Below are 24,608 nucleotides of genomic sequence, written 5' to 3' on the forward strand. Positions count from 1 at the left end.
ATACTATTTAACCATCTTAAAGCAAACTTTTTCTGAAACAGATTACTAGGTAGGTAAAAGTAGTCAGACAGAATAGAAATGCTAGACTAAAAGTAAGATTATAGTATTACTAAGGTAGTCAAGTTGAAAGTAGAAAAATGAAGCAATTTCAAAGGCATTGATCCATCAATTTTTTTCTTCTAATTTACAGATATTTGAACATAAACTAGACACACAACAAAATTGGGAAACATAAAACAAATTTTACCTGACCATAGAGCTGCAAATCATATTTTAGATGAAAGAATTAAAAGAATATCAAGTCTGCATAAATAGAAACCAATATTCTACTTAATGATATACCTTACATGTTGAATTATCTACCAATTATTCTGAACTATTTTAAGCCCATCCCAACTAAAACTGAACCAACCAGTATGCTGGTGATGTATCAAAAAGAGTTATCTCCCCTTGCATTGGAACAATTTTATATTGTAAAGCATGTTAACTACATGTATTTACCCTCAAAATAACATAAAAAAATTTCTAAATGAGCTTTTTTACATGATAATATGCAACACTTCTAATTAACACAACAATACAGACAGGTGTATGTGCTCGTTCCTGAGGTGTTCCGAAAATCTATTTTTATAAGGGTAATTTCTGGATTCTTCATAGGAAATGTACGGAAAAAGAAAAAATGTAAGAAGTCTAGGTGAGGTATTATGAACTACAAAATATTCTGCCAAATGCATATTTTAAAACAGTGAATAGAAATGTAGGTGTTGTTTGGCAAAATATTTCAATCTGTTACTGAAAGAAGTTTCAGGATAATGAAATACTGGTGAAAAATTTGAGAATGTGATCAGCAAAACATCATTACAAACCATTCCACAGAATCAACAACAATACATCAATATTAGTACAGAGAAAACATCATTACAAACCAGTCCACAGAATCAACAACAATACAGTATCAATATTAGTAAAGAGAAAGATTCAGTTACAAAAGTATTTGAAAATTAGCATTTTTTGCACTTGATATAATTTACTTTCATATAAAAAAAATTTTATTGCTAAAATCAAAGAAAGTTTCAAAGAAATTTTGACAAAAACTTCATCAAATGGAATTGGACAAAATTTCTTGTAAATTATACTTTGTATAAATATTAATTTCATAGTTTTGCTAATAATTATGATTAACATTTCAATACAACAATACATTTACAAACTGAAAGAGGATTCACATCATTTCCAAATACTTCTTCACCTATCATAACACATCTATGATTTCTATACAACTCAATAACAATATCAGAATACATTCTGATTCAAAAGAAGAATAATAAGATCTTATGATCTAAAAGTAATTGGTGTTTTATCTGGCTTACCTCAGAACCAAAGTCTTTAAAACCTGAATCTCCCCCAACTGGAGGCTCACTTTTAACTGTAGCAGGAACTTTTGTCAACATTTCCCTGACAAAATCTACCTGTCCAAAGTGGGCAGCTACATGTAGTCCTGACAATCCAGTCTGAAAAGAAACAGTTCTTTGTATTAGACCAGCCATCCATTATAGTTAAAAGGTGACAAAATTAAGGTTATTGATTAGGATAAGAAATATATAGTTTGGTAAAACTTTGTAAAAACAAGAATGCAGATGTTGTAGCGTTAAGCATAACCCCACTTGAAATTCAAAGTATTGGAAAACAGGAAGTTGGTGTCTGACAGATCTGAAAATTGCTCACACTTTAAACTCAACACTGTTGAGCAGCTGACTAAATATAAACTTATTCTGTTTCTGCTAAAAATGCAAGGAAATAATTTTTTGGAGGAACAAACTGACAGACAAGGTGATTACAATAAAGCCCCCACGTATAAAATGGGGGTATAATATAATAATGTAGATAAAGTTACTTTTGAAACATTTTATGTAAAATGAATTTTCATTTCTTTCCATTTCTCACCTTTCATTGATATATTTGTTTATCTGTATACATGATATAAGTTTCTACTAACAACTTTAAATCAGAATGTGTAATTTATTTAACCTTTTTACTAGTTATCCTCCATGATACATGTCCTTTCAAAGCTTCCAATATGTTAGTGTGACCATGTTTAGCTGATAAATGGATTGCTGTCATTCCATCCTTGAAATAAAAAGTAAAATTATCATTCATCTCAGCAGTTATCACCAGAAAGTTATAAATTTCAAATAATTATGACAGTGACATTGAAAGTTTGAGTTTATAAGATACACTATATCAATTCTGCTATTCTAATACAAATACAACAATTTCATGAACTGTACCATATTAAGTTGAAGTATATCAGAGTAGGTAATAGACAAGGCTCACTAAAAACATTGAAAACTGTAGCTACTTCAAATTCAGTAAAGAATGCCAATGAAGTCAGTTAAAATGAAATATATAGAAGTTAAAGCCACAGTTTAAAAAAACTTATTACCTATAATAAGAAATTCTTCATCAATTCAAATAGATGTTTAATTAGAAAACATAGTATTTGAACAATGTAAAAATTTGAAGTGATTGAAGCATGTTCAAGAGAGACAGGACATCCTATATTGCCTGAAACAGAAATGCCTCCCATGAAGTTTATCATAGGCAAGACAAAATGACTAATTTCACTGTATGTTTGTAATAATAAACACAATTCAAGTCTGTACAAGAAATAATCTACTCACAGCATTTTCATCAACAGCGGAAGCCCCAGCCTCTAATAGCACCTGTACGACCTCTTTATGACCTCCGGCTGCTGCAAGGTGCAAAGCTGTAGAATCATTGGTCTGAAAAATATATTTGTATCATTCTAATCATCAGGACAAGTAGTGTAATAAAAACAAGATATTTCACATAATATCTTGCAAATTTCAGTAACCCTCACTTGTTATTGGTTATATTAATTCCATACTCAGTCGGTATAATAAATAAACTGTTAACACAGGGATATGTCTCGCCTTTTTGTAATTTTGATAATGCAAATGTTGAAATTAAAATAGCAATACATTAACATGTAAGTTATGCAAATATTCAAAGCCAATGAACCATGACAGAAAGTACATGGGTAAACAATCTCCATGGAAATGAGATGTACCAATGCTAATATAACTGCATACCAAAGACCATTAACTTATCATAAGTCGTTCCCTTTAAACAAACCTAAACACAAACATTAACTTGTAAACTATGTAATAGTTTCAAAGTCAATGAACCATGATGAGGGGTCGGGGCTATATAATCTCAATGGAAATGAGACTTGCAAATGCCAATAAATTTGCATACCAAATATCATTGACTTAACATTAGCGGTTCATCTTAAACTGATCTAATCACACACTAATATATGTAATCTAAGCAAGAGTTTCAAAGTCAATAGACCATGACTGAGGGGGCGGGGCAAAATAATCTCCATGGAAATGAGATGTGTTAATGCTTATACAACTGCCTACCAAATATCATTGACCTAGCACTTATGGTTCCCCTTGAACTGACCTTATCACAAACTAATACATGTAAACTAAGCAAAAGATTCAAAGTCAATAGACCATGACTGAGGGGGACGAGCAAAATAATCTCCATGAAAATGAGATATGCCAATGCTTATATAACTGCATACCAAATATCAATGACCTACCACTCATAGTTCCCCATAAACTGACCTAATCACAAACTAAATAAATGAAAACTAAGCAAAAGTTTCAAAGTCAAAAGACCATGACTGAGGGGGCGGGACAAAATTATCTGCATGGAAATGAGATATGCCAATGATTATACAACTGCATAACAAATATCATTAACTTACCACTAGTGGTTCCCCATAAACTGACCTAATCACAAACTAATACATGTAAACTAAGCAAAGTTTCAAAGTCAATAGACCATAACTGAGGGGGCGGGCCAAATAATATCCATGGTAATGAGATGTGCCAATGCTAATACAACTGCATACCAAATATCATTGACCTACCACTAGTGGTTCACCATAAACTAGACCTAATCACAAACTAATACGGAAACAGCATACCTATGTCTCGCTTTTTGACTCCCTTAATGCGAGACAAAAATCACAACATATTAAAAATAGGATTTGACTGTCTGACAGATTTGAAAAGTCTTTATAATATGCAACTTGTCAATTTAATGTTCAAGACTAAATTTCATACTACAGAAGTTGAGTAAAGTGTAATGAAACATTCTAAGTATTGTCATCCAGGAAGTGTCTGCCTGGCAGATCTGAAAATTTATTTTTTAAACTGGGTTATCTAATTTTTGCTGTAGTAACACCTCCTTCATATTGAACCATATCTCAAATCATTATTACACTAACTCTATTTCTAGCTGTAGTGACAACTCCTTTGTTGAACCTCATTAGCTCCTTGACAACAGCAACACTTCCTTTAGCAGCAGCAATGTGGGCACATGTCATACCATTCTATAAATAGAATATAAAAATCTTGATAAAGCTTTGTTTGTGGTGATGCAACATGAAGAAATCATCAATCATAAAACTGTATCTTTATCTATGAAAATAATAAAACATATACTGTGGATTCATTTATTTTCGTGGGTACAGTTTCATGGATTGAGGAAAACTTGCATTTTTGTGGCTATTAATTTCTTTGTTTCGGCAAAGTCTGCATACATTCCTTTAGAAAACTTCTAATTCGTTGAACATTTAAATTTGTGGTTCACCTGTACCCACGAAATCCTTGAAACTTGGTATCCAACGAATATTGATAAATCCCCAGTAAGTCAATTAGAGAGAATATATTAATGAGGATCTCAACTTTAAAAAAGGTTGTCTAAGTGTTTATATGAACAGTTATGTTTATTGTTTTCAAATATTTTGTACAATTAGATTTGGGATATTTGATGTTGAAAAAATACAATTAACCATGGATAAAAAAATTAATAAAAAATAAACCATGGTGTCATGCGCCTATGAAACTGCCTTCACCAGTAGTATTTTTTCTTTAGGAAATCTTAGTTTTACCAATCCTAGCATCATGGAATGTTGATAGAAAACTTAAAGTTATTGTTTGAAATCTAAAAATATGCTTGCTTTGTTCTTAAGCAAAGTAACATAACTATTGACAATTTCTCATTTGAATTGTTTTACCTTTTAAAGCTTACAATGAGGTATGGGTTTTGCTCGTTGTTGAAGGCCGTATGGTGACCTATAGTTATCAACTTCTTTGTCATTTGGTCTCTGGTGGAGAGTTGTCTCATTGGCAATCATACCATTATTATACCTGCTTATTTTTATATTGACTAAACATTCCATTCCAAAAGAGTCCAAAATTGTAATTTTTATTCAAAAGTAGTCCACAATGCTAGAATGGTAAAAAAATCAATTTCTCAAGATAAAAAAATGACTCTCTATCAGTGATAGTGAAAATAAACAACATTTAAAGGGTCATCACTCCTCGTAAGATTTGGTGAAAATTTGATGAGATTATGTTCCATTGAACTTGACAATTTGTGCAAAGATCCAAATGTAGGCCTACAGATTATTATAGTCAAATATAAAATACATTAGCATCTTGACTGTAATATGACAAAAGGTTAATGTGTTTTATTAATTAAAAACAAAAGGTTAATGTGTTTTATTAATTAAAAATCATTCAGCATAAAATGTATTTCCATCTTTTTTCAGGACTGCTATTAAAAAGTCCCACACAACAAATGGATCATTGAAATACTGAATTGCAGCTTTGTTACTAGCTGTTATACACATTATATGTTCTAATCAATTTCTACCTATTAAGTTACCAAAACATTAAAAAAAAGTATTAAACTTTCATTACTCTTGATAGATAAAACACTGATCAAAGTATTGTTGAACACTATTTCAGAATGATATTTGGCATAATTGTGTACTATTACTCCGTCCACAACCTTTTTAAGGAAATAGTAAATTATATCATAGGCAAGATATCTATAAACCAATCATTTTAGCAATAATCTCAAAATTCTACCTAGAACTGATGGAGGAGATGGGAAATACACATATTAAAGGAGGTTGACAACTGGATAGGAATATAATGACACATGCATCCATACAACATTCAGTTTGGCTGTCTTGGGTTTGAATAATTATTTTCAGCAAATCCCCAGATTTAAACACTACATGCAATTATCACACTGTATTACAGGTTTTGCTGAATTGCAAATAAATTCCATTAAAGAATTCCTTGCATTTCGAGTGCACACTATTCTTTAGTGCAACTTGAAATATCTTTTATTGAACATGCAGAAAATTCAATAATTAAAGAAATCAATACAATACAAGGTACAATGGAAATATTAAAACATCAATTTGTGTGACAAAATACTTACTTCATCCTAGAATAAAAATAATATTCAATGTCAAAATTTCTCTCTACTTAACAAAACTTATCATTCTAAAATGAATCTGTTATAGATATAATAAAACAAATATTTCTTTCTAAAATGAATCTTATTTATATTTAAACAAAACTTATCATTCTAAAATGAATCTGTTATATAGTAAAACAAAACTTATCATTCTAAAATGAATATTATGTGTAGTACAATGTCATGAAAGTTTTTTAATGATCATAAAAAGTAATTAATTAGGTATATTATGTCACAATATATCAAGTTTCTGGTATAAATCATTGGCACACTAATTAAAATAGCTTTCAAAGACTGAATTGATCTTACAGGTCTCCATTATGTTTAATTTCGTAACAAAAATTGATTGAACTGCAAAGTGAAATTTACACTTCATTAGCATTGACTTTCATTGCAACATGCTTCAATGATATACTACTGGGATGAGCAAATATTGCTTCCATGTTTAGGAATAGTAGATTACTTTTTCTGTTAAAAATTGTAATAAAAACTTTTCCATTTTCCCTCTTCAAAGCAGTTTAAAAAAAAACATTTTTAAGAAAATTGTAATGAATCAAATTTTATCTATGCATTGCCTTTAAATTACCAAATATAGTAAATTGATTTATTCTACATATAGAACTTACTGTGTTAGCCATTGTTACTAATTCTGGTCTGTACTTTAGGAACAACTTTACTACATCAGAATGATCATTCTCAGCAGCCAAATGTAGAGGAGTCTGACCATGCTTAAAGCAAATATAACAAAATGTCAGTGGGATATATTAAGCACAATCAAGTATGACAAAAATATTTACATGAAAGGTGTTGTTTATATAGACAAACATTGTGGTAAATTATTCAGCTTCAACTTGCCTGTACTCTTTATTTGTTGGTCACAATCTGGAAATTGACCAAAAGCTATGATTTTTTTGTGAAAACCCATAGGTGAGCCTTTTCCCTGACTTCCAACTGCAATTCATTGATGGAAAACTATTTTTTTATTTTTGAATTACCTCAACATTAAAACAGACATCAATGATCAAATCAAAAGTACAAATTTCAGTTAAATATTAGGCCAAATAAGGTCCTTTTTGCAAAATAGAATCAAATTTTTTGAAATCAAATTGTTACAAATAACATCTGGGCAAATATGTTTCCAACAATATATTCTAGGTACCTTTCTCACAAAATATATATTTCCTAGGTGCTTTTCAAATCTCTTCCCAATAAGCACAAACATAATGGCAATATTTATGTCAGTAAAATCAGTCAACTCAACATTCAAAAAGAAGTGGGCCATCTATTCAGAATGTCAATTGACACATCTGATGATAAATTGGAGAGCTTACCACATCAGTAGCATTAGCATCAGCTTTCATATTCAGCAATGTACTACAAACTTCCATCTGACCACTTTGGGCTGCCATATGTAATGGAGTTCTTTTAGCCTGCAATTGATGTAGAAAGAAATATAATAAGCTGTGTAGGGGAAAATATTGCATCAATAATAACCCTATGATCATGATGATATAAATAGTAGCTGAATGTGGCTCTATCAATAATTGAGGCTTAAGAGATAACTGTATTGTATTTGAAGGTTTGCAGACGTCCATCGGTAGTTTTATTGTTGCAGATTGAGTTCACCAGGTAAACATATATTTGCAGCATTTAAACTGCCAATGAACTTCTCCAAAGCTTCAAATACAATTACAATACAATTATCTCTATTTTAATGCCAAAAAAAAAAATCATTCAATTTTAGTCATTATTTCTATGAAAAACATTTATCAAACTAAAATTCTGCAAAATGATGTTATCTTTTTTGGCAACTAAACTAGGAGACGTCATAGGTCTACTTCCAGTGTCAAACGTAAACACAGGGCATTTTCTGGCTTCTTGTCTGCCTCAGAATGTAATAAAATTTGATAGAAAGAAGATTTCTAGGTGCAAATGTGAGTTTTTTTGCTTTTTATAGGAGAAATTACATATCAATACATTCTGGAATTCAAAATGTCGGCTTCCCTTAGTTACAGACAGGATGAAAGAGAATTTTACCCTAATTGTCATCCAATCAGAACCTTTGATACAAAATAATTGCTTTAGAATTACCAATGACAAGGCATAAATAGTGTTCTGAAGCAGTGATCTGGAAGGATTTTTTCTCTATGGGCCCAGGGCCCCCCAAAAATAAATTCAATGAGCCATTTTTAGAATTAATGGGCCATGTTGTCAAATGAGTGGGCCATTCGTTTACAATAAAAAAAATAAATAAAAAAAGTGTATATTTCACTGTACTTACAAGTATGATTCTAATTAATATCATGGATATTGTTCCTGTGATTTTGTAATTTCAATTTCAATGAATATACAATAACTTCTTCCAAACCGGACAATATTTACGATAACCTTTATTTACATTGTTAAAACTTGTACTGTTCCCTTGTTCATGTTCATGGTTTTTTTTACATTAAATTTGGGTCTTCGTCGATACCATACTTATTCCAGACGTTCCGTATTAGAGGACGTTTCTGACATTTCCTCTGCACTTGTATTATTATTACTTCATCACGATGACAAGAATAACAGTAGAGAGCAACGTTAATTGATAAGGCACAACAACAATTCGCTGAAGGCATGTTTACAAAATGTCAAAACGAGCCAAAGACCAAAAAAATTGACAAGGACAGTTAAGCCCCTTTTATGGAGACAAATACTATGCTATTCACAAAAAGGCTTTTGGATTTTTCAATCGAAATAATAGCAAGCTTACTTAAAAGATTATAATTAGGTACTAGCCAATTTTCACAAATTTAAAGTTGTTTATAAAAAAATTATATCATGAATGATGGTTAATTACGTTTTTTGGGTTATCAGTCATACCGCATGTTGCTAATATTACCATAGGAAAACACCCGAGACGTCCCAAAAATATATAGGTGCTCCTATCATTGGAGTAAACACTACACAGTTGTGTACTCACACATGGCGGCACGAAATACGATCAGAAATCCATTTGACGATATCTCAACGTTTCAAAACGAAGTGAAAAATATCATGCGCCACGCGGGCGCTTACATTTGTCACTCTATGCGCCATTTCTGGTCGATAAGCGCAATTGGCGCAAGGCGCACGTCCTTCCCGATCACTGCTGAAGTGTCTGTAACAGCAGCTGATATGCATAAAAGGATGTGTGAGGTACACACCAATGTGACAGCACTCCAATGAAACAAATAACAAAAAGACATTTAAAGGGCAATTATGTTTATAATTGTAGGTCTCAATAGCAGTTTTGACTTACCAATGACAAGGCATCAATAGTTGGCCCATGTGTCTCAATCATTATTTATGACTTACCAATGACAAGGCATCAATAGTTGTCCCATGTGTCTCTATCAGTAGTTATGACTTATCAAGGACAAGGCATCAATAGTTGTCCCATGTGTCTCTATCAGTAGTTATGACTTACCAATGAAAGGCTCAATAATTGCCCCATGTGTCTCTATCAGTAGTTATGACTTATCAAGGACAAGGCATCAACAGATGTCCCATGTGTCTCTATCAATAGTCATGACTTACCAATGACAAGGCTCAATAGTTGCCCCATGTGTCTCTATCAGTAGTTAAGACTTATCAAGGACAAGATATCAATAGTTGTCCCATGTGTCTCTATCAGTAATTATGACTTACCAAGGACATGTCATCAATAGTTGTCCCATGTGTCTCTATCAGCAGTTATGACTTACCAATGAAAAGACATCAATAGTTGTCCCATGTGTCTCTATCAGTAGTTATGACTTACCAATGACATGGCAGCAATAGTTGTCCCGTATGTCTCTATCAGTATTTATGACTTACCAAGGACAAGACATCAATAGTTGTCCTATGTGTCTCTATCAGTAGTTATGACTTACCAAAGACATGGCATCAATAGTTGCTCCATATGTCTCTATCAGTAGTTATGACTTACCAAAGACATGGCATCAATAGTTGTGCCATGTGTCTCTATCAGTAGTTATGACTTTAATACCAAGGACAAGACATCAATAGTTGTCCCATTTGACTCTATCAGCAGTTATGACTTACCAATGACAAAGCATCAATAGTTGTCCCATGTGTCTCTATCAGCACTTATGATTTACCAAGGACAAGGCATCAATAGTTGCTCCATCAGCAGTTATGACTTACCAAGGACAAGGCATCAATAGTTGTCCCATGTGTCTCTATTAGTAGTTATGACATACCAATGACAGGGCATCAGTAGTTGCCCCATGTCCCTCTATCAGTAGTTATGACTTACCAAGGACAATGCATCAATTGTTGCCCCATGTGTCTCTATCAGCAGTTTAACCAGTTTGTTGTAACCATTCTGAGCAGCCAAATGAAGAGGTGTTACTCCCTGTTTTGACTTGGCATTGACAAAAGCTTTGTGCCACAACAGAACATCAGCCACTTGGTCATGGCCACTCTCCGCTGCTAAATGTAAAGCAGCTTTACCATGATTCTAGAAACAGAAATGTGAGTTTGTTTTTCAATAGAATTTTTAATAGATATTTGTCATAGGATAATCAAGTGTAGTTCTTTAATTAACAACTTTACACACATATAGAATATGATAGCTTAATGTAAATGAAAAATTTTAAGCCCAGATAATTAAACTACATTGTCCTTTGGATTGAAATAATGTACAGGTAATTCATGATATCATTTTTCTTACAAAACAATTTGGTAGCTGTCTCATTGATATATACCCCAAACATTCTTTTATCTTATACCAAAAGACTTCTAAAACCTACCTCATCAAAAACATCAACTCTGGCATGGTGCTGTAGAAGGATCTTTACAATACTGATATGACCCTGCTCACTCGCTACTAACAATGGAGACCAACCATTCTGAAACAAAATGTGTATACTCATCATTTATTAAAAACTCAAGTACAAGTCAACTTGTAATTCAAGCTTGAAATATTGAATATAAGAGAGCATTTGCACAAAACATGGAATAAAATGTTAAATAAACAGTGTGAACAGAGACGTCACTATTTTATGATAAACTTTGTACTATGAAGTTAGGACTTATGAAAAGGAAGATAAAATGATTTACGGATGCAAGAATATTTAACCAGGACATATGCCCATATGCCAATGTTAATATTAATTTTTCTTGGGTAGTTAAACCTTTTATACATCAATTTATGTCTTTATTTGATTCGTAATATGACATATTTTCCAATTTTGTATTAACACTTAAAAATAGGCCAAACTCACAATGATTCAGCAAGTTCAGCAGCCAGCCAAATAATGGGGTATTATATTCTCTAAGTGTTACATCACTAATAAGTACCTTTCTATTAGATATTGTTACTAAGGACCCTAGTTTAACAAAAACGTCATTACGTATATACAAAAAGACTATGTAATCTTTATTTGTTTTAATGTAATGGAAGTTTTGCTGCCTAAAATTGAGAAGAGTCATATAGATAATATGTTTACTTACCTTAGACTGTTTATTAACAGCCTTCTGTACACCTAGAGCACCAATATGTTTGACAATCTCTAACAGTATGTCCCCATTACCAGCCCTGGCACAATAGTGTAAGGGAGTTTCAAATGTCTACAAAGATAAAAATATTAATTGAAGAAATCTGTAAATCATTGCTTTAATTTCACCAAACCTTTGATGTCAACATAATTTTTATTGATAGAATAATTAAACTGTTATCACAGAGATATGTCTCGCCTTTTTGTAATATTGATTATGCAAATGTTGTAATTAAAATAGCAATACTTTAACATGTTGGTGGCCTTCGGCTGTTGTCTGCTTTATGGTCGGGTTGTTGTCTCCTTGACACATTCCCCATTTCCATTCCCAATTTTATGTTAAAAAGTTATGCAAATATTCAAAGTTAATGAACCATGAATAAGGTACATGGCTATACAATCTCCATGTAAATGAGATGTGTCAATGCTAATACAACTGCATACCAAATACCATTAACTTATTATAAGATGTTCCCTTTAAACATACCTAAACACAAACATTAACTTGTAAACTATGTAAAAGTTTTAAAGTCAATGAACCATGAAGAGGGGGTGGGGCTATATATTCTCCATGGAAACAATACTTGCAAATGCCAATACATCTGTATACCAAATATCATTGACTTAACATAAGTGGTTCATCTTAAACTAATCTAATCACAAACTAATACATGTAAACAGGGGTTAAGAAATCCACTAGCCCGACGCCCGGGACTAGAGCATTTACACCTCGGGCAATCAAAACTTGTAACCAAATATGCCCGACGGACTAGTAACAGAAAATTCTTGGCGTTTCCAAAACACAAAGTGGAAAATCCCTTCATCTCTGTTCTAACTTAGCCAATCAAATGCAATTACGTCATGCGGGATTCCAAGAATTTGAACTAATTTTGTATGTTTTAAAAATAGAACAAATGACCGGTATCATGTATTGATTGCAATTCCTGTACTATCATTATCGATTTCTCAGTACTTAGCATATTAGCCTTTTAGAAATACATTTAAAGAGTTTAAGGCAGATTTTAGTTCACTAGTTTTTAACATTTCGTATGTGGACTGTCAATTTAACAGTTTACGTCAGAACATCAAAATTATATCAAAAGTCTTCTGAAGTTTAGTATGGTTTTAATGTAAATTATTCAGGCATTGTGATGATGCCAAAATTTTAAAAATGATTGCCTTTTTGACTATTAAAGTCTTACAGATTGAAATTTTAATCAGAAGAAAATATCGAGCTGACTCAAACATTTGTTGGAAGTTCGGGCTATCAGGTTTGATTTCCTGGGCTAGCAGTTCTATCAACAGGACTAGTAAATCCTGCTACCAATAAGTCCCTGGCTAGTGAGCTGTAACAAAATTTTTTAACCCCTGGTAAACTAAGCAAGTTTCAAAGTCAAAACAATGACTGAGGGGCGGGGCCAAATATTCTCCATGGAAATTAGATGTGCTAATGCTTATTCAATTGCATACCAATTATCATTGGCCTACCACTAATGGTTCCCCTTGAACTGACCTAATCACAAACTAATACGTGTTAACTAAGCAAAATTTTCAAAGTCAATAGACCATGACTAAGGGGCGGAGCCAAATAATCTCCATGGAAATGAGATATGCCAATCCTTATACAACTGCATACCAAATATCATTGATCTACCACTAGTTGTTCCCCATAAACTGACCTAATCACAAACTAATACAAGTAAAAATAAGCAAAAGTTTCAAAGTCAATAGACCTTAACTGAGGGGACAGGGCCAAATAATTTCCATGGAAAAGAGATGTGCCAAAGCTAATACAACTGCATACCAAATATGATTGACCTACCAATTGTGGTTCACCATAAACTAGACCTAATCACAAACTAATACATTGTTGACGATGCTGCTGTCGCCGATGCCAGAAACAGCATACCTGTCTCGCTTTTTGACTGAGTCAAGACGAGACAAAAACAGTATATATGACTGATAAAATCTGGTAAAAATAGTATTGTCCTACAAATCCATATTTCTTCCGCAGGTTCTTGATTTCCGAAGATATTTGGTAAATGTAAAATATTCAAGAATCTTGATTACCGTGTGTATGTTTGTGTCTCCATCACACTCCAGTAATAATTTGATTTAGAGATAAGACATTGGAGAAATGTAAGATATTTTAGAAGTGTGATTACCAATTTGGTGCATATGCTTGTGTCTCCATCACACTCCAGTAATAGTTTGATTTAGAGATAAGACATTGGGGAAATGTCAGATATTTTAGAAGTGTGATTACCAATTTAGTGTGTAAGCTTGTGTCTCCATCATACTCCAGTAATAGTTTGATTTAGAGATAAGACATTGGGGAAATGTAAGATATTTTAGAAGTGTGATTACCAGTTTAGTGTGTAAGCTTGTGTCTCCATCATACTCCAGTAATAACTTGATCATATCTGTATCTTCCATATCCTCATGTGCCATATTCTTTGTCAACTCTGCTGCATAATGTACTGTGGTTTCCCCTTCCTAAAAATAGAAAATGAGAAAGCTTTAATAAATTTGATGCATAATGTACTGAGGTTTCCCTTCCAAAAATTGGAAATAGGGTAAGCTTTAAAAACTTTCTGTAAAGAGTACTGTGGTTTCCTCTTCTTAAATATAGAACATGGGTAAGCTTGAATATCTCTTTTGCATTTTCTAAATGTCTTTTTTCAATAGATTTCAATGCAATGCTGAGGTGTTTGGTCAACGTGATTTGTGTAGGTAGATGTAAAATACAGGTACAAACATAACCTACCCAGTTCTGCTGATTGACAAGCATCACAGAATCAATTCTAGACCTAGATCTACTGACGATTGTTAATAGTTCCCTGGCCACATCTAAATGGCAGTGTCTAACAGCAACATGCAATGGTGTTTCTCCTATCTAACAAATAAAATATTAAATATTTTATAAGCATTTACAAATGTAGATGTCCATATTAAGTATTGCACAATGGGTGTCATTTTGAACTACAAGAGTAAAACAACGATAGAAAATACATGCTTAATCTTTTGATTCAAATAGAATTATTCAATGAATGCAATACTCACACAGTTTCCACCTCTCTGTTCAAAAACATGTCATTTTAAATATTGGCTTAAAATTTTGTGATTGGTATGATAATATTCTTAGACTCATACCAAACATAAACAATAACAAATAAAATAGTCATTGATATGTAACAATTTCAAACTATTTGTATAATGCTTACATTGTCCTGTTATTTGATCAATCCTAAGGTTGAATCACTTTTGTTATAATTAGAAATTTATTAAACTTTAGTGACATTGGTTATTTTCTATTTATAATTATCTCCCCTTATGATGTAAATAAAAATATTTATTTGTCTCTCAACTTTTTGTTGAAAATAGAATGTATTTATTTTATTTTATAAAAGAAAGAGTGCTCTAAATATAGTTAAAGCGTTACTTAATAAATATTCCTTCAATGCATCAGCAACCCTATGAAAAAGCAAAGAATGCATTCAATTCTTATGAACACAATTAAAACTCTCATACTGATATATAAAACATCCTTCATTATTATAACATTACTTTGCAATGGACTATATTTGCATTTATATTACTTAGTCATTGGGATATGTGCTGTCATCAGAACTTTATAGAATTATAAAGCATCAATTTTAAATACCTATGGTCACCTATACCTTAGTTAAGCTGTAAAGATTTTCACTGAAAGGGGACATAACACTTTCATCATGGAGGTCTCTCTTTACAAGTCAAGAAATGGTTTAAATCCATTGTGCAGTAAGAATGTCTTATCAAGAGACTAACATTAAAATAACAGACAACATCTCCTTATACAAATATTGTGAATTCAGAAATTAATGCATACATTTATTATTGCGATTTTTCAAAAATGGACGAAAATGCAAGATTGATTACTGGGATTTCAAGAAAATCTGCATATATATATGTGTATCGAATTCAGAATGCAAGTTTTTATTATTGCGATACTCATCCAGTCATAATATTCACATTAATAAAAATCTCACAATTATTTCTAATTTACAGTATTAGAGAATTTCTGGTACCTAGTGCCTCAAATAAAATTAAATATTGAAATTCATTCAGTTGAATTGTTATGTTTATCTGAAATAAAAAAAAGAAAAATTAAATGATAAGAATTTTATGTAATCCATCTCTTGGGTTTCTCTTTAAAAAAAAATGAACACCTCTGTACCTTTGATTGTTGTGTAGGATCCCCTCCTTCCTCTAAACAAGCTATCACCATCTGTATTTGACCATGTCTAGCTGCTATATGCATTGCAGTTTCTCCATTCTGGAAAATTTTGTACATGTACAATAATTCACGATTATCTTTTAGTGACAACATTCATATGTTTGCTTTCAATCAGTTCAAATTTAACATGAAATAGATGTTATGCTATATAAGATGTTGAAATACTTTAATTAATCTATTTATGAACTATCTGTGAGAATATTATGTATCAGTCTTGCCAGGCTTACCTCCCTTGTAGCATTAACATCTGCACCACTTTTTAACAACATTTCAGCACATTTTTCTCCTTCTCTTGTCCTAGCAGCTATATGTAAGGGTGTCTCTTGTGCCTACAATTTATCATAAACATGTCACAATACTGAAGCAATTCTGTTATGAATTAAATACAAATATTGAAATTGAAATTGAAATTCTAGGGGATAAGAGGAGACAACAGACACAGAAAATACATGTTTACAATCCTAATTCATAATCTTAATAATATGGCAAACAATTACTAATCTTAAAATCTAAAATTATTTCCAAATGAATATATTTTGGTGTTGGAAGAAAAACAATATCATTAAACTTTTTTTATATCATTGAGCATAACACAGTCGTTGATGTTATTGCAAGAAGAAGGCTAATTGAAAAACAAAATCTGAAACCTATTTGAAATACTAACTGAAAAAAAGAAAGTGAGAAAGATTATTTTGTTTCATCTTAATATACTAATTTTCAAATCTAAATAAATTGATGAATACTAATTGTTCACCTTTCCCCCTTTGAGTTCTACTTGTGCTCCAAATCCCAGTAGTGTTTGTACAACTTGTGGCTTACAACACTCTACTGCTAGATGTAATGCTGTAGATCCATCCTTAAAATATACAACAAAATTAATGTGTTGTGAGTTTAACATATGTAGAACATTTTGTGGGTATATAATTCTGTTAATAGAAAAGAAATGGTAAAAAAAAAGAAAATAGTTAATATGTACATATATATGGAATTAAATTTCAGTTGATTTTTCAGCACAAGCCAAGCTAAGGTATTGTTTTGACATGAAATGACAGTCACTTAATAAAAATTAAGATAAAGGCTATGAATGCTTGAAATTGCAGAATTTAACATAGAAAGCAATCGGGTTATAATTAGTGTTTTTTTATAACCTATGATGATTAAGATATTGAATACCTATAATCTATTGATTCAAAAATTGTTTTTTACTAAAGACTTCACTGTTCATACCTAACTATTTAGATAATTTATTGTAAAAACCTTTTATCACATGCTGGTTATTTTGTTCCAATTATATTTTGAACTTCCTGAATCTGTATTATATAATTCATTTGCCTTTGTGTTTTACCTTTGTTTTGGAATCAGGAGCTGCACCTTTTTGTAATAAAGCTCGTACAACATTAGTATGCCCTTTCATCGCTGCAGCATGTAAACAGATGGCGCCAGACTGTAAAATAATTAGATAATTAGTTTGCTTTTTATACAAAATTACAAATATCGGATGTTTTCCCTCTTTTTAAGTCACAAAGTGCATTAACAAACTCTAAAAAAAAAAATGACTCATTCTGCACAAACTTTTTAAAGCAGTACAATTTTTCCTTCATTCCAATGAATACAAAGTTTGAATACAATGTTATCATGGATATTTGATTTAGTGGTGCTGCTACAGTCTGCATAAAAGCCTATACAAAATTTGTATTTTCGTTGATTAATAAAAACTTGTGGTTTACCTATACCTAGGAATTCCTCGAAAATAGGAAACCCACGAATAATAATGATTCTACAGTATACCTTATTTGGCATCTGAAGGGGAACTCCTTTTCTAAGAAACGTTAAGGCAGTGTCAGGATGACCATATGTAGAAGCTATATGCATGAGAGTGCTGCCATCTTTAGTCCGAGCAGAAATAGATGCTTTACATTTGTCTACAAGAAGGTCCACTATAGTTGTATGTCCTCTTTCTGCTGCCAAGTGTACAGGTACTCTGTCCATCTGTAATTAAAATCACATTATTAGTTCTACCCTTACAGTTTATTTTCAAGCACTTCATTTTTATCATTGGCCAAAATGAAAATAAATGGAATTTATTTTACTCCTGAAAAACATTCTAATCTTAAATAAGGCTTTCTTAAAAAATATATTCTTCTGCTAGTACTTTCTGCAAAAATGACAAATCTGTTTCATTCTAATGACTGATTTTTCATTACAATAACGTCTCTGATTTATGCTTAGCAAAGAGTCTAATTTTTAATGGATGAAATCTCTTTTAATTGTCTCATTTACATGGCCAAGTATGATTTGTTTCTAAATAACATGTCTTTTAATACAGTCTTGTCTACATAGCCATGCATGATTTGTTTCTAGAGAACATGTCTGAACAGGTGCTTGTCTAGGTAACATAGTTAATATCAAATGCACCAAAATGTTTTAAATGTTTTAATTTTTCTGTTCTCTATGGTTAATAATTTTTCTGTACTTTACCTAAGAGTTCTTCGTTTCAATTGTTATATCTTGTATTAATCATTGACAATAAATACTTTGACTTATGATTAACCTACCCTATCTGACAGGTTTGGATTAGCTTTCATCTGGTACAGATATTTAACCAGCATCTCATCTCCTTCCCATGATGCAATATGTAAAGCAGTATGCCCATCATACTGAAATAAACAGAAAAACTCATTTTCAAATATTTAATTCAGGTACCATACAAGAGTAAGGATTTTTTCTTTATAATTATTTCTGAGTATAAAATAACAATCAAAATAACACACAAGAGGCTTTCAAGAGCCTGAATCACTCACCTGTAATTTTTTGCTTAAATCTTTCATCATGTTAGAAAACATGATAAACAAATTGTGTAAAATTGTCCTTAAAGAGCTATAACTCCTTAAGGGGTCAATTGACAATTTTGATCATTGAACTTCTTTGTAGATCTAACCTTGCTGAACATTTTTGCTGTTCACAGTTTATCTTTATCATTAATAATATTCAAGATAACCAAAAACTGCAAAATTTCCTTAAAATTACCAATTTAGTGGCAGCAACCCAACAATGGGTTATCAGATTCAACTGAAAATTTCAGGGCTGATAGAACTTCACTTAATGAACACTTTTACCCCAGTCAGATTTGCTCTAAATGCTTTGGTTTTTGAGATATAAGCCAAAAACTGCATTTTACCCATATGTTCTATTTTTAGCCATGGGGGCCATGTTATTTGACAAACAGTAAATAAAACACAAACTTTATTCTAGATACCCTAAGCATCATTCAGCTTAAGTTTGGTTGGAATTGGTTCAGTAGTTTCAGAGGAGAAGATGTTTGAAATAGTTTACACCAAACAGACAACGACGGACGCCAAGTGATGGCAAAAGCCTTCAGAACGATGAGCTAAAAGGCATACTTTAATGGAGCTAGCATAATTTATGAAAAATCATATTCAAAAGCTAATTGTGATTAACATAATGCATTTTGTTGATATCATGGTTTCTAATATAATCCTGAAACTTTAGATGCTGTTAATAGGTCCGAGTACACAGTTATTTCGTAGTGCATTTCTTTTAGACAATAAATGAAAATTAAAAAAATCCCACCTGCGCTTTCTCAATAATATTTTTACAGTGTGTTGTACTACTTTTGGGACAAATTATATCAAAATTATAGAAAACTTCATCGGCTCTAACTCAAAATATGGACAATTTCATGCTAAGGGGGTCTTCAAATCTTTTGACAGCCTCCGAAGTGCTAATTTTTAACCTTTTTCAGCTGGACCAAATCACTACTTTACTTTAAAATTCATGACCCAAATTTTTTTACAGTGTCATTTCACCCCCCTACTTACTATTTGAGTCATAAAACATGGAGAAATAAATTCGGATGGGGTATAAAAAAAATCGACAAGTAACACACTGTCCACACTAGGGACTATATTTGTGGACAACGAAAATCAAAGGACGATAACTGTGTACCCGGACCTAATAGGGTAGAAAAAGTTGACCAATCTTAATGAAACTTGGTATGACCAAAGCTTATTAAATTATAAGACTGCTTACAAAGTTTCATGGCAATAGGATATATATTATAGACAATATGACTAATTCTATATTCAACTTTGAGTGTTAAATTTAGACGTTAAAATTGAAAATTTTCAACTATCAACATTTGGGGCTTAAAAATTAAAATATTGCAAAAAAATACTTTTGAAATGCCTTAATATATAATATATTATGTATTAAAAGCAATAGAGTACTCATTTGATTTATCAGACTTATTATAATTATTAAAAAGTCAAAATTATATGAGCCTGTGGCTAAAAATGGAGGTTTTCCAATGAAGGGGGGCCTTACATGAAGATGTAATATTTTCTTGCAATTTTAAATTTGTAAAGCTTTTTGGTTATAAATAATCCTTACATATGTATTTAATGTACTTTAAATGGAAAGAAAACTTACAAATAACATATCACATTAGTTTAAAAGGGTCTTAGGCCAAGTAAGACTGAAAATAATTTAGGGTCAATTTAGGCCGTATCACATATTTACATTTAAAAATGCATATTGAAGCTATATGAAATAAAATTTTGTATCTTTTCTATCATTTCTATACTCAGGTGACATGATACAATAAATCTGAGCACAAAAAGACTCTTGCATTCAACTTTTTTTGCAGACAGTATGGTCTGATACAAAGATTTTTCACTTTTTAGTGAAAAACATGCATGCAATTTTAGTCTCAACAGGCTTATATTTGAACCACTTGCTATCCTACAGAAGAAAAGAAAGATATTATGTGACATAAAACAGGCACAAAAGACATTGTTTAGTGCTTTTTATACAAATTTAGTAAGGTCTTTATAATGGACTTCAACTTTTATGTTCCAAGCTCCTCACATTTAACTTGATCCAAACAGGGCGTTAGACGAGGACCATATATACAACACATTTTGCACATATTGTCTGAGATAATCTTCTTTTCTGTAGATTCAGAGTTCCCAAATGAGTAATACAACTGGATTGAAGCATAGAAACACAAATATTGACACATAAAAACCTGTCAGATAGAAAGTCAGAATGCCACTTATGCATCAAAATTGAAAAAGCTATGAAATGCTTATTTTGACCATAAAATGCCAAAATTGGTCATTTTTGCAGAAATTCTATCAAATAAAAGTTTAAATCCTTTAGTTTTATGCTATTTGATAAATTGACACCATCAAATCATTCAGGGAAGTTGCCAAAGTACAGATTCTATATTTCCAGATTTCACCTCTTAGGTCCGAGTACACAGTTATTTCGTAGTGCATTTCTTTTAGACAATAAATGAAAATTAAAAAAATCCCACCTGCGCTTTCTCAATAATATTTTTACAGTGTGTTGTACTACTTTTGGGACAAATTATATCAAAATTATAGAAAACTTCATCGGCTCTAACTCAAAATATGGACAATTTCATGCTAAGGGGGTCTTCAAATCTTTTGACAGCCTCCGAAGTGCTAATTTTTAACCTTTTTCAGCTGGACCAAATCACTACTTTACTTTAAAATTCATGACCCAAATTTTTTTACAGTGTCATTTCACCCCCCTACTTACTATTTGAGTCATAAAACATGGAGAAATAAATTCGGATGGGGTATAAAAAAAATCGACAAGTAACACACTGTCCACACTAGGGACTATATTTGTGGACAATGAAAATCAAAGGACGATAACTGTGTACCCGGACCAATAGAGTGATACCAGCTTGAACTATCTAGCCTACTGGGCCACCATCATTAAATATAATTTTCTAACAGTGATATGAAATTTAAGTGTGTAAAATTTGCATGAGAGCATCTTCCAGATGTCTATCCAACCGTAAATGTACCTTGAACAGGAACAGAATTGTGTGCTTTCTGCTATGAAATTGTTTACTCTGTTTTTTAAGTTGTTAAATCTATTTGTAAATGTCCAAGACGTCTATTACAGAAATAATTGGTGTCATGGCTTTATAGAGAATTTCTTTTATCATCTTCAATTTGGGCCTGTTATGACCCATCATTGGAAACAAAACGATTGCTTATCTGTAGTTGCTGACCATGTTTTTTTAAAAGAAGTGTTTTGGGTTTTTTTACAGGTCTATTTTTGGTAATTTTTTTTAAATTCATTGGTTGGCAAACAAAAGCAAAAGTACAATATTTTACTGCATGGAATTAAAATTAACATAAATTCTTCATTTGCACCGCTCAATTTTTTTTTCAAACTTACATTAGTGGCATCAACTGATATTCCACTTTCAAGCAACATTTTGACAAGGTCAAGATCTCTTCTTCTACATGCTATATGTAACACATTGTCTCCATTATCCTGATAATATACAAAAATAGTACAGTTCAGTCAACATTACCAATTTCAAGATTCTTATGAGTGTACAATTTTCTTTAATGTAGTTTCTATGGTAATAACATTCTTTGTCATTTGCCTCTTGAGTTTCATTGTCTTGCCCAAAATCTACACAATGGAAAATGAAATATGAGACCAATATTAAAATAAGAAGTTAGCAATATATGTATAAATATATAAATTGTTATTACCTATCAATTGCATCTTGTGCACCACTTTATATGAATTAAAGGAGATATGGGCTATATGTCAATGAGACAGCAACAATGACATAAAAAAAAAAAAAAAATATTTATCTGACAGTCAAAGTCTCACAACTCTGGAATGACATATCAGAATTTATTTTTAAATCAAACATTGTGTTGTATTTACCAATTTCAACAATTATATAAATACTAATGGTTGAAGTTCTGTAACTCTGTAAAACATAGCTAAAAAGGTTCAAAATTGAAAGGGAGCTTTCTTCTGTGAATCCTAATGGTATCTTAAAATTACATAAAATTGATTAAAGCAAATTTGAGAAATCATCCGACGTGTTGTCGGACGGACATTGCAATATCATAATATGGCCAGTGTTTGACTGGCGTATAAAAATTCAGAAGAAATTCAAATCGCAGTTTATCCATCTGAAAATGATTTATTTCATCTTGGCTGGTGAAACAAACTAAAAGATAAAAAAAAAAAATTTTAATTAAATCTTAAATAATTTTAGGAATATTTTCAAAATCAATAATGGACCTACTTCTGATATTTAATGGTGCTCAAGCAGTCATAAAGAACAAAGCATTCTGCATAAGATATACAAGCTAGCTGCACAATATCAAATGATAAATTCATTGACATATTTATTTTCCCTTTTCTGTAGACATCTGACTTAAACAATATCAAGGTACCGGTAATAGATTAAAGGAAATCATTATTCTTTTCTATGGTTCCTACAGAGCAAAAATCAAATGCCATTAATTACAGCATACAAACAATGCATCAATGTCGCCAACAAGATATGACAATGTCAGAAAGCAGATAAAATATCGACAGAATTAACATATACAGCTTGTCAGTTCTCTTTGTGGGGTGTAATTATAGACAATCTATTTACCAGATTAACAACTTATTAATTTCCACTAGTCTTAATTTATATCAAAATGACTTGGGTAAAGAAAATCAGTAGAACTTCCACCCTCTATTTCAACAATATAATTACAAAACAATTAATTAAATAGATCCTTAACTGAGTAAATAAAAATCTCCTTCAGTGTACTTCTCTACACCTTTCTCAATCCATCTATATTTGCATTATCAGAAATTTGTGACGTCAAATATATAACCTAAAACTGCTTCGTGTGACCCAAAATAATTCTAAAAAAAGAAAATGTTTGATTTATAAGAAACTAATTAAAATTTATATGTGTTTAAAGGTTGCTCTCATTGACATATACCCGAAATTCCATCAATTTATGATAGACAAAAAAAAATTAAATTTTTTAAGCAAATTATTTTTATCAAATACACTATTAAGGAAATAAAAGGAAAAAAGGTTACCATTTCTTTTCATTTTTCTTATTTATAGTTCACAAATCAGCTGAACAACTGTTTGATTTGAACTATTCAAAGTGAAAGTATCTCCCTTGAATTAGACGAACTACAAATTCTCCTCCCTGACCAAATCACAATCCTTGATTCAAGTTTTTTTTTAAGATTTAAGGAAACAAATCAATCATATTCCCATATTAATATGAAATTGAAAAGTTGTCTAAATTGGATGCTTGGATACTAGAGTGGACCCATGAAATACTAAGCAAAATTATTACCAATATATGAAAGAAATGGGGCTTTTATAGCTTATCATAAACATTATATGTTTATTTGTTATCAAATATCAGTCATGCTAGTAAACTGTCAAGGCTCTTAGTTTTGGAACAAAACATGCTTTCTGTCACGTCCACTCTTATAGATGTACTAAATAATGTACCTTGACACAAAATATAAAATTAGGTTATTAAATTCTGAAGTTGATCAATAAATTTGTATGTTTAAAGTTTATTCAAAATTTCAAATTT

General features: G+C 31.4%; 1 protein-coding gene across 1 annotated transcript in view; it reads right to left on the bottom strand.

Annotated features, from left to right (window-relative positions):
- The window catches only part of LOC127732666 (serine/threonine-protein phosphatase 6 regulatory ankyrin repeat subunit C-like), an 87,573-nt gene that overhangs the window by 12,224 nt on the left and 50,741 nt on the right, over positions 1-24,608 (bottom strand). The window contains exons 5-23 of the mRNA XM_052241833.1: positions 22,414-22,512; positions 18,729-18,830; positions 17,962-18,162; positions 17,519-17,617; positions 16,928-17,029; positions 16,401-16,502; positions 16,114-16,212; positions 14,665-14,793; positions 14,265-14,393; positions 11,854-11,970; positions 11,151-11,249; positions 10,655-10,858; positions 7,707-7,805; positions 7,002-7,103; positions 4,325-4,429; positions 2,682-2,783; positions 2,029-2,127; positions 1,394-1,511; positions 1,227-1,249 (exon numbers count right to left, since the gene is read on the bottom strand). Of these exons, the coding sequence (XP_052097793.1) occupies positions 1,227-1,249; positions 1,394-1,511; positions 2,029-2,127; positions 2,682-2,783; positions 4,325-4,429; positions 7,002-7,103; positions 7,707-7,805; positions 10,655-10,858; positions 11,151-11,249; positions 11,854-11,970; positions 14,265-14,393; positions 14,665-14,793; positions 16,114-16,212; positions 16,401-16,502; positions 16,928-17,029; positions 17,519-17,617; positions 17,962-18,162; positions 18,729-18,830; positions 22,414-22,512 (2,130 nt within the window). The remainder of the gene's footprint in view (positions 1-1,226; positions 1,250-1,393; positions 1,512-2,028; positions 2,128-2,681; positions 2,784-4,324; positions 4,430-7,001; positions 7,104-7,706; positions 7,806-10,654; positions 10,859-11,150; positions 11,250-11,853; positions 11,971-14,264; positions 14,394-14,664; positions 14,794-16,113; positions 16,213-16,400; positions 16,503-16,927; positions 17,030-17,518; positions 17,618-17,961; positions 18,163-18,728; positions 18,831-22,413; positions 22,513-24,608) is intronic.

Source organism: Mytilus californianus, unplaced genomic scaffold (genome assembly GCF_021869535.1).
Source record: "Mytilus californianus isolate M0D057914Y unplaced genomic scaffold, xbMytCali1.0.p SCAF_1, whole genome shotgun sequence".
Classification (NCBI taxonomy): domain Eukaryota; kingdom Metazoa; phylum Mollusca; class Bivalvia; order Mytilida; family Mytilidae; genus Mytilus; species Mytilus californianus.